At 36.2% G+C, this 11,386-nt stretch overlaps 1 protein-coding gene across 1 annotated transcript; it reads right to left on the bottom strand.

Annotated features, from left to right (window-relative positions):
* Positions 1 to 1,157: 1,157 nt before the first annotated feature.
* On the bottom strand, positions 1,158 to 11,076 carry LOC113227369 (vitellin-degrading protease-like). Its single transcript, XM_026460264.1, has 5 exons — positions 11,049 to 11,076; positions 7,881 to 8,049; positions 5,884 to 6,136; positions 5,064 to 5,213; positions 1,158 to 1,443 (listed from the first exon to the last, which is right to left on the bottom strand). Exons 1-5 carry the CDS (start codon positions 11,074 to 11,076, stop codon positions 1,267 to 1,269), a joined length of 777 nt encoding a protein of 258 aa, XP_026316049.1. The 3' UTR covers positions 1,158 to 1,266.
* Between the last annotated feature and the right edge of the window lie 310 nt (positions 11,077 to 11,386).

Here is an 11,386-nt window from a genome sequence, read left to right as displayed (position 1 = left end):
GGATTTAAATACGATAAGTGGACCAGCGTGCACGCTTACTATAATGCCTCGCCGTTCCGTGGAACGGACCAGGGGGCCTACCACAGCCTCTTAAAATATTATTACTTTTCGTACCATAACGCACTTAAAGTCAGCTTATTATAATGTTAAAACTATGATGTTTTTTTGGCAGCTTTGTGACTATTCATTCGCTCAGTTCGTACTGTGACGCGACTTTAACATTAAAGTAATATTGCACTTATGTCAAATTTAGCAATCTTAAAATAGTTACACGGATGCAATGGAAACAATACTATTTTCAGTTTTATTGTCTTAATATTGATTTGTAATGATTAAAAGTTAAGTTGAACTTATTTATTTACATATAACTCTTCAATATTATGTTTATTTCGTAAAATTATGACAGCGCTATCTATATGCTGCTTGGCGAAACTAACAGTTGACACTGGACTATAATTCCGAATTCACAACATGACAATCAAAACTCAGCTTGTTTTATTTAGTTTTCTTCATGAAAAAGCGGAAAACAACGTAATTTTAATAGATTTCATTATTACATACTTTTCTTTTTTTGGCAGTTAAAATTTTCTGAATGTAAATAACATTAAATACTTAAACATTATACTACGATAAGACAATTCGGAACATCTAAAAAGAAAGAGATGGCATTATGTAGTTCACATAGCGTTATCTCTTTCCTATTTTTAGTAAGGAATAGACAATATTGGGAAATCATTCGTTCTTTCTATCACTTTTGCGATAATACATTGCTTGGTTGACAGGTTTGTCATGGTACGAATATGAGTAATATTATAATAAACTTACTTTAAGCTTACATTGAAATAAGATTGTTTTTGGAAAGGTTATGTTAGGCCCCCAGGATGGTCAAATGTACACTGATAACGCTGTTACCAAAACGAGATCAATATTAGAAATGAAACTATTTTTCCGGATTTAAATTACGTATATTCGTTATTTCAAACAAACCGACGTTTCTGGTCCTTTACAGATCCCATGGTCACGGTTGACTGTCATGTCTTTGTTCTTTTCTGTTTTGCTTAAATACTTGGTTGAAATTTAAAAAGAATGAGCATGATAACTACTGGATTACAAAATAAATAAAGAAAAAAAGACGGAATAGATATCTAATTACAACTGCTTTAATATCAAAAATACAAAAAGTTACAATTCAAAATTATTCGAAGTTGAACATCACATAACGTTAATCTCAAAACAATAAAACGCTTAATCTATATTTTGTCATTTTTAAAATGCTCTTAATACGTGTTTAAGTTTTAAGAAGGCAATATTCTCATCTATCCAGTCACGAAGAGCAGACACTTTGGCGTACACTCCTGGGTATTCCGGTCTTGCGCAGCCGAGGCCCCACGATACTACACCTGCTAGTTTATTATTGTAAACGAGAGGGCCGCCGCTGTCACCCTGTCAAGGAAATATGACATTGATAAATAACATAATCAACCCGTTTAAATAACCCACCACTGGGCACGGGTTTCCTCTCAGGCGAGGGTTTAGGTCTTAATTCGCTACGCTGGCCAATGCGGGTTGGGAACTTGACACGTTTTCCGAGGTTTGTGAACGTTCTTCGACGTGCGTGTTTTGCTTAACCGGAAAGTTTATGATAAATTTCAAATTAAATTTTGCACATAATATTCCGAAAACCTCAGAGGTGCGAGACCAGATTCGAACCCACAGGTTCTGCTTGAGAGGCGGTAGGTCAAACCACTAGGCTGCCACGGCTATATATAAATAAAATAATGACCATCAAATAGAAGAATAAGAGCCAGCATAAACCGTCGGGGGATGTTTTTTTATTATATCAAGTGACGGGATGAACAAGACGTGCACCTGATGGTAAGCTACACGCCTGTCCATGACGCTTGCAATGCCTCTCAGAGCTTTAAATCGCAAAAATCTGGGGAGCACTGCCACTGTGCCCGTTACCCTGAGGCGTAAGTTGACGAGTCTCATGTGCCTGTAATTTCACGAGCACCCTTTACCCTTCAAGACCGGAATACAGTAATACTAACTTGCTTGGCGGCAGAAATAGGTAAGGTGGCAGTACTTCCCTGGACGAACCCTTTCACAAGGACCTTTACTGCTACTAAATACATTTAGATTTTATGCCCACCAGCGCACACTGATGAGGGATATCCCTTATGCCGCGGCATCCAACAACATGCTCATGGTCGCTCGTAATTGTTTCTGTTCTGTTCCACTTGCGACTATGCCATCGAAAAGTCCTCAGCGCATTCTGTCAGACTCAGACGCACACGGGAAGTTTCCGACGCATGTCGGTGGATTCCGTCGCATGTCACCGCTGCTCTAGCGTATTCTCCAATGCCGCAGAGAGTAAATACGCCGCTACGTAAATACGTCGGTCTCAGAGTATTGAAATTTATACCTTATTTCAATTGTTATAGCATAAAATATAAATTGATAAATTTAACGTTCTCTGCCATCCCGTCCGCCGGTTTGCGCTGGTCCTTACTATCTGGATAACTGAATAAACCGTTTCTAGAACTTTTTGTTTACTATATAGTTAAAAAGCCGCGGAATGTCATAATTAAGACCTACGGTTCCAAACATATCCAGCAAAAAATCGACTCAAATACACGAGTTAGAAGTTAGTTAAATCAATATGTCTGAGTCTCCTTGTTGTTTTCTGTTTAAAATTGTTTTTTTTTCCTTTGTACGTTTTAAGCATTTGGTGCACTACAAAGATCCTTGAATAGATATCTAAAAGAAACAATCTATACAAGTGTCCACCCACCGAGAGATGGGTTAATGATATGATGCTTAAGTGTGTTAGCACGGTAAAGGTATCTTGAGACGCAATGAAATGGATAGCGTTCAAGAAGCTCTCATCCACATTACGTAGATTGATCGTAAAAGAGCTAAGGTAACTGGTACAGTCGCCCGTTTTAATATACATGTTTTAATGCACATAAATTAAAACTGTATAATTTTTGTAAACATTTGCACAACTGTAATAACATTTACTCATTAAATATTTGCCTATTAATTTTGTACGTTTATCAATTAATATTATTAATAGGTGTATTGAACTTTTTTATGATACCAGGTGACGGGACGAACAAGTCGTGTCTGGTGGTAAGTGACACGCCTGTCCATAGCAGCTGCAGTGCCACTCAGAGCTTTAAATCGCAAAGATCTGACGGGTAATGCAACTACGCTGTCACCCTGACATATAAGTTGACAAGTTCTATGTGCTTGTAATTTCATAAGCACCTTTCAAAATCGGGACACAGTAAGGCTCAGTTTACTGTTTGGTAATAGAAACAGGTAAGGTGGCAGTACTTCTCTGAACTGACTCTTTCACGGGGAGCTCTATTGCTACTAATATCTCAGTATCTTAGTTGCTTCGGTTGCTTCTCGATTAAGAGTTTAATGGTTCGAATCTCCGTGACAGCAATTACTGACGGCAGCATATTAAGCTATCCAAGCAGATGCAGTGCGACTCAGAGCTTTAAATCGCAAACATCTGAGGGGTACTGCCACTGTGTCCACCACGCTGAGATATAAGTTGAAAAGTCATTTCATTGTAACGTTGTCAAAGGAATTTTGCCAGTGGACTAGTACTTAATATTCAGATTTGCAAAATCAAATATTTCTGTTTCCTCATCCTTTTATTCTTTATCGTTACACCATAGAGTTACTCCATACAAACATAGCAACGCCACTTGTATGTGTTCATGGCGCACGATGTGTACAGATGCACACATTCGCATAAACTCACGGTGCACTAGAGTTCGCCATTCATTGATGAATCGGAGTGGTGTCGGATAAGTCCTTTATTAGAACATGGTTTATGTAAAACCACTAAGTCAATTGCATTTGCAAGCCCGTGCTCATTTTCAACAAAGGCGTGTCACAAGGCGCAATACTGAGACCTGTATCTAACAATCATACCCAGCGCATCTAAAATGATGTAGATAACTTCTATTACCGTAACACATTTTCAATGCTAGAATTTTTTTTAATCTTCATTTAATTTTAGGACTCTTGTTCTAGAGAACATGCCAGTCCTCAAATCAAATCAATTATTACATTAGAAGTATTACGTCAACTATGGCCAGTTTACCATTTCACACAACATTTTTGTATATTTTGATAAGGGTTCAGATAGAATCCCTTCGAAGAAGTTGACGATGGAGCGGTTCAATTGTAACAGAAACATCAGTAGTTGTCCTTGGCTTTCGTTCTTGGTACATTCCGCCAACAAGTGTTGGACGTCTTCAATTTTATTACTAGCTTCACAATTTGGTGAATTCACTTTTTTCATAAGATATCCAAACCAGTTCGACGGATAATGTCCGGAACGTAGCTTAAATATTGTAACAACATCTCGCCTACTCAATTCAGAATGCTAGAATTCGAATATAATATTAGAGTTATAATATTAACTTACTTATCTCAGTCTAATAAAAACGCGTCATTCATTATTGAATTGGACCATTCGCTTACTATTTAAAAAATGACATCAAATGGTAGACGTCTTTATTGCTGAGTTTGTTTAAATAAGATCGGCCTGAGAATTGTTCAGCATTTCATTTCTATTTTTGTTTGATGATACTAAGTGACGAGACGACAAGTCTTACGCCTGCTGATAAGCCTGCCCGTAGCTGTTCTCATGTCAATTAGAGCTTTCTGAGGAGAACAGCTACTGCACCCGTCACTCTGAGACAAGTTGACAAATCCCATATGTCTATTTCGTAATTTATGCTCCCATAGACATGACACGATACGCGATGCTGGTATAATAATAACAATACGCTAGTACTGCATTTAACAATTGTTATTTCAATATAGCACGTGAATAATGTGACGAAGACTTGAATTTTTTTAAAATTATTTTTACTACCTGCGATAACCCTACACTGCGAGGGTAGGGCATTGACGCGGTAAACAGGCGGGAGTTGTACTACTTGTCTTATTATACTGTGGTTACACTTTTGGTGGAGAGGTGGAAATAGTATAATTATTTTGAAACGAGTGGCAAGCTGTATCTCAAGGTGTACCTGACAAGCATCCTTTCCTCCAGATACTTCGCCAGCACAAAGCATATTAGGTGTGATGCTGTAGGAAGGTTCGTAAGCATCTCTGCAAACCTCTTCGCTTATTTTGGGTACTAAGACTTTTTGTAGTATTTGTGGAATACCGCCTCCTTCCTGCAAATTATATGATAGATGTTATAAATAAGAAAATGTTTATGCCCGACTCAAACTCCTTTTATTAGGTAACCCGTCACAGAATTAAGTTGGTAAAAAATACACTATTTTGTTTTATGTTGATTATTATTGTTCACACTAGTGACGATCGTATTATTCATTGTATTTTAAATTGTACACTTAACTGTGACAATAATAACATGAAATAAATGATTCAATTATATTTGTTCTGTGATTGTTGGCAACATTAGTAGTTTATTATAAATAAATTTTGTAACTTTAAGTGGGCAACTCTAATCTTCTCTCTTCTTTGTTCCGACTTTAATGGCGCATTTGTGTATTGGCTTAATAAAGAACAAAACAAAGATATAAATTAATAGAGTAATTATCTTTTAGATCGCAATGAAGCCAGTTTCTCACTATTGAATGGTGTCGGACAAGTCCTGTATTAGAACATGGCTTATATAAAACCATAAGTCAATTGCAATTTGAAAGACTGTGCTCATTTCCAGCAAAGGCATCCTACAAGGCGCACTACTGAGACCCGTCTAACAATAATATCAGCGCATGTAAAATAAAGTAGACTACTTCTATTGCAATTTTTACGCTAAAATTCGAATGACAACTCTAATATTAACATACTTATACCAGTGTGATAAAATCAACTCACCCTCGTATTTCCCCATCCGGTAATAATAGTGTGTTCACCATCTTTGATTTCTTCATGTTTCTCCATCATATCAATAGGAGCTACTTCCTTACTAAACTTCATTGGTGCTATTAAATATAAAATAGCTACATCGTTGTCCATTCCCATATAGTTGAAACCTGGATGTCTGATGAATTCTCGAACTGAATGAATTTCCCCACCATTGTCGTTGAACGAAGAACCTACTCTGATTTGGTAATCTAAGGGGTTTGATCTGAAATTATGAAAATGATATGTTACTCGTCATGATAATCATCATCAGCCAACTCCGATAACTGGTACGGACCACCGGTAGCTTCTGGTATACATCACGATCATGCATTAAAGTCTCATTCATTTATTTAGCGACTTACTAGTGATGCAATATCACAACTGTTTATTGAATCTGGTAGCATAATTATTTTCAAAATTTCAGTTACCATAAATCGTCTTATTTAGCACGAATCGGCGTAGTTCACAAATTGGACAGATTATTTTCAGTTCCTTTGAGATTTCATCTCATTTCATTTCTTCAAAATTGAAACTTACGCCTATTGGTTTTGTAACGAACGAAAATTTGCAATTTTTTTTTGTACCAAGTGATGGGACGAGGAAATTGCGGGACTGGTGTTAAGTGATACGCCTGTCTATAAATCACAAAGATCTGAAAGACACTGCCACTGCGCCCGTTACCCTGACACTTAAGTTGACAAGTTCCATGTGCCTGTAATTTCACTAGCACGTTTACCGTTCAAAACCGAGACGCAGTAATGTTTATTATTCGTATTGCTGCTTGGCGGCAGAAATAGATAAGGTGACGATACTTCTGTGGACGAACTCTTTTACAAGGAGCTCTACTACTGTTTCAAATATTTTGAGTACAGCTACATACAATGATTACATTTTCTTGGTAACAAATGTCATTGAAAATTTTGTCATCACTACAAATTACATTCATAGACGCTGTAAAGAGTAATATTAAGTTCAGTCTAACTATTACTTATTTGTTTGTTTGTTTAAATGATTTTGCTAAAATATTTTATCAAATCACAACCAATATATTGTGGTAAAATTTTTAGATACCAAGCCTAGTTTCAATCTGATTATCTTAACCACTTTACATTAAATTAAGCTTTGTTGAGGATTAATTTTGAGCCTATTTGATTTCAATCTATCTAGTTACCAAACAAATGAGATCTACGGATTGATTCGTCGATTCGAAGTATTCATAAAATATTTTAAAATCTGTCACCCGATTGAATAGAAACCGTATGGTTGGTCATAAGACTTCTAGTTAAAGGTTACGGGTTTAATACCCTTCCACCTTTGAGTTAACTTCAACTTTTATATTCTCGAACTATTATTGACCCCTTTCAATCCAATAATAGGGGATATAAAACCACTTAAGCAATAAAAATATTTTTATAAAAGCGCCTATATTTTGTGTTTTAGCAATGACGAGATTTGTAAGAATAGGTAGTTGATTTGTTTTAGAAACTTTATACACTCGCTACTCAATAATGTTATTGCTCTCCATAAAAAGATAAATTATTTTAAATCTAAATTTAATTAGCTTTTTCGTATTTATTTTATGATGTCTAGTGACAGGACGAACAAATCGTGCGCCTGGTTTTAAATGATACACCTGTCAATAGCAGGTCCAATGCCTGATGCACTGCCACTGCCTTAGGGTAACACATCACCCAGAGACATACATGACAAATCCTGTGTGACTGTAATTTCACCAGCACCCTTAACCCTTCAAAATCGGAATGCAATAATGCTGACATTACTGCTTGTCGGCAGAAATAGGACGAACTCCTGGACGAACTCTTTCACAAGGAGCTCTATAGCTACTATATATTACAGGTTTATATTTCAAATTCATGTTTTATTGGACTCTTTGTAATATCTATGTTAAGTTGAAGTTACTTTGTTGTATAAAATAAAATATTTTTTATTACTGAAGTTATACGTACCCCATTAAGCAATGCGCAGCAGTAACAATTAAGTCATTGGCAACTATGGTACCACCGCAACTGTGTCGTCCTCTGTACATTAGTGACACTTGATATGGCGCTTCGCTTATGTCTATATCTTCGCCACCCACTATTCTTACTTCTTCTAGTCCTGGTTGGGGGAAGGCCACTGGAAAAAGCGTTTAATTAGACTTAAGAGCAATTTAAAGGAAACTATCCTACAGCCAGAAATACACACACCAGCAAATTTAGCAGAGCATTTGTAAACTCTAAATAATGCAGCGTTTTATTTTTCAGAACTCTGGTCGGTTATTTAATTTTTTGTTCTGGGTCTAATTTGAAAAAAAAAAAATTTTTGTCGACTCCATTTGTGTCATTAATTTGTTTTAATTCACCTACTAATATAGATTTTGTCGAACAGGTTGAGGTTGACATTGCGTTTTTTAAATTTTGTAAACTTTAGCTGAGAAGTATTTTATTTATTAAACTTTGATTTTATCAATGTCAAGCTGTTACAATTTTTTTATTTTCTGTTGTTTCTGCTTTGCCAAAGAATCTAAAAACAGGCATACACTTTACTCAAGTTTGATTTTTTATAATAAAGTTTGTATAAGGCTAATTCGGTGTTAAAAACTGATAATTTGATTGGTGTCTTTTGTCTAATATTTTTTTATATATATATATATATATATAAGCCGTCCTTATTCGGGACTTAATCGTGAAGGGAGGGAGGGAAGCGACCATAAAACTTTAATAAAATTCTCTCGAACATCTGACTTTTAAAACAGCAATTTAAAAAAAATCTGTAACAAAATTGTATTATTAAAATAAAATTTCTTACCTGCCAACCCAACAAAAAGAAAACCAACTAGAAACTTAAACATTTTGTGCTGACTCGTGAAACTAACCAACTCGTTAAATTTTACTCATTATTTATACTCAGCAATTACAAAAGATGTATTGGGTCAATATAATTATCAAAATGATAAAGGGACCTTCACACGAATTCTGTCTGATAAAGATCAAGAGTAAGGCGTAATTACAGTTGAGTGTTAGATAAATATCAAGGTAAATAAAGGACACGTGAGTTAAGATTAGAAATATAAACAAATAATCAAATGGGACTAGTTTCTATGTAAAAGTGCAGAGGGCTAACATAAATTTTCAAAGCTTATACACTAGGATTAAGATACACTTAATAACGTTCACACTCATGTCTCCGCACTAGGGAAACCCAGAGTCGCGGGTGCCATGGACACACACATAGACTACCACAAATTGCACTCAAACTCACAAGAGAATAGATGTAGGCTATACAAATATTTCTCCTGGCCCGGGAATCGAAACCGGGACCTCAGTGTGACGAGGGTGGTAACCGTTCAGCCACAGAGGCAGTTAAAGGACAGCATTGGGTCTCGCGGCATGATGTCCAAAATATTCTCAATATTCTTTGTATACCTATGCTAAATTCGAGGTCCTTGGATGTTCAGTTCGTTTCATTTTTTAGAAAGAAATGGACTCTACGATCCTAAAGTTTTAATTCCGAAGGGTAGCTATAAAAGTAGAAGTCGTAGTTCTTGATACTTTTATTTTTCCGACCCCGCTGTCGAACCAGAATATTGATTCAGACGCCGATGAGAAATGACTTTCAGATGATACTATGTTTTTGGATCTACATCGCTTTTATACGTTTTTGCAAACAAACCAGCGTTTTGTGCCTTTTACAGGGTCCGAAATCTGCTGATTTTAAATCATCTCAGTGTGTCGATACGGTGTGAATGGAATTGCATTTGAACGTTTGGTATTTTGTTAAAAGTTAATAGTTGTGATTGTCAGTGGCTAGCCATCGTGCTTACTATTCAACTGCTATTGCCTTTTTTTGTATTCTGCTCTTCAATGGCGAGTCGAAGGCACACCGATGGTGTGTTAATATTATATCGACGCCAGAAAGGTAAAATGTGTAACATGCATTTGGAAAATATTACATATTATTAGAAAAACTTAAATTTTATTTGTTACTGGAAAACTAGAAAGATCCAGCCTTCCATTGAAGAAATAAAATTAAAGTTATGATGTTTTGTTTTCTTCTTAAACATTACTTTAAATTGCTTTCTTGTAATATTTTCCAAATGCACGTTACAGTTACCTTTCCAGCGTCGATATGTAATTATTGAATTTAAAGACTAAATTGAAATATGCGTAAAACGAGATGAAAATTAAGGTATGCATAGTAATTTCTATAGCAGTTTTAGTAAGGCGACATCTATCTTTAGTAATTGAATGTATGAATATGCCATCACTGACATTCCGCTGAGACTCAAGTGCAATTGAAACTAGATTTTCACAGGATCATAATTGCAATGTAATTTCAATGGAGTCTCAAAGGAATTACAATGGTTAGTGATTTCAAGAAAATAAGCTGAATTGGGTCGCTGGTACTGTTGGGTATTTTTCTGAAAAACTTCAAATAGTGGACATTTTTTCGGAAAAATTCCTGAAAAATTGGAAGAATAAAATTTCGAAGGCTCATATTATGTTTTACGTTTAGAAATATCTCTTGAACTTTTCATCATTATCATTATCATATCAGCCGGAAGATGTCCACTGCTGAACATAGGCTTTCCCCAAAGATTTCCAGACCAGCCGATCGGACGCGACGTGCATCCATCGGTTACCTGCCGCCCATCGGTTACCAGATCATCCATCCGTCAAGTAGGGTGCCGTCCCACTGAACGCCTTCCGCTTCCTGGTCTCCATTCAAGAACCTTTCAGCCCCAACGGCCGTTAGTTCTGTGACGGTGTGACATCCTTACACCGTCATCCCACCTTTTTGTATCGCCTCTCTCCACTTGTATCGTATCATTTTTTCTTTTGCTTGTATTTTAAATTTTAAATTTGAATTGTTCCATCTTCTTTTGCTTCGTACCACGGTGACTCTCTGCGCGATCGCGGTAGCGAAAACATCTACTTTCTTATTTTTGAACCGTTTACATTTTAAGATATTAAACATTGTTGTTGTACTGAATAAATTCCTATAACCCGGACTTTCGTCTTTTCAACTTCTAAAACTTGCTAAGTAAGACGTATGGAGGCCACGGAGGCTGCGGAGGCTATTACTACCCTTGGGCCAGGCTATATTACTGCTATCCAGGCTATTTTACAGTCTACAGAACGCCACCAGCACCAGCAGCGCCATTATAGTTCTACGAGCTACGTGCCCTTCCCACTGCCACTTTAACTTGCTAATTCTTCGAGCTACATAGCTCGATGGATTAGCAAGTTAAAGTGACAGTTTGAAATTTTATTTAGCGAGAATTATAAAATAAACTTGTATAGCTAAAGCCTTAGCCTAAGCCACTTAGAGAAAAACGACATTTAAAATGATGAATGAAACAGCGAAATAACACCTATCTCGTGGCTTCGTAGTTTTCGTTCACTAACTTGAACTTTTGACAGAACTCAATGTCAAATCTAGAAAATTAAAGGAAATTTGTTGGAAAAATATT

Source organism: Hyposmocoma kahamanoa, unplaced genomic scaffold, assembly GCF_003589595.1.
Source record: "Hyposmocoma kahamanoa isolate Upper Pololo Valley unplaced genomic scaffold, ASM358959v1 210, whole genome shotgun sequence".
Taxonomy (NCBI): domain Eukaryota; kingdom Metazoa; phylum Arthropoda; class Insecta; order Lepidoptera; family Cosmopterigidae; genus Hyposmocoma; species Hyposmocoma kahamanoa.
This window is presented reverse-complemented; position numbering and strand designations above follow the sequence as displayed.

Excerpts from the sequence above, each read along its gene's own strand:
- LOC113227369 (XM_026460264.1), bottom strand. The coding sequence starts at position 11,076 with ATGGCGCTGCTGGTGCTGGTGGCGTTCT. Across the intron at positions 6,137-7,880 it reads GCTGCGCATTGCTTAATGGG|ATCAAACCCCTTAGATTACC; the intron begins GTACGTATAACT and ends TCATAATTTCAG. Across the intron at positions 1,444-5,063 it reads GAGGAAAGGATGCTTGTCAG|GGTGACAGCGGCGGCCCTCT; the intron begins GTACACCTTGAG and ends TTTCCTTGACAG.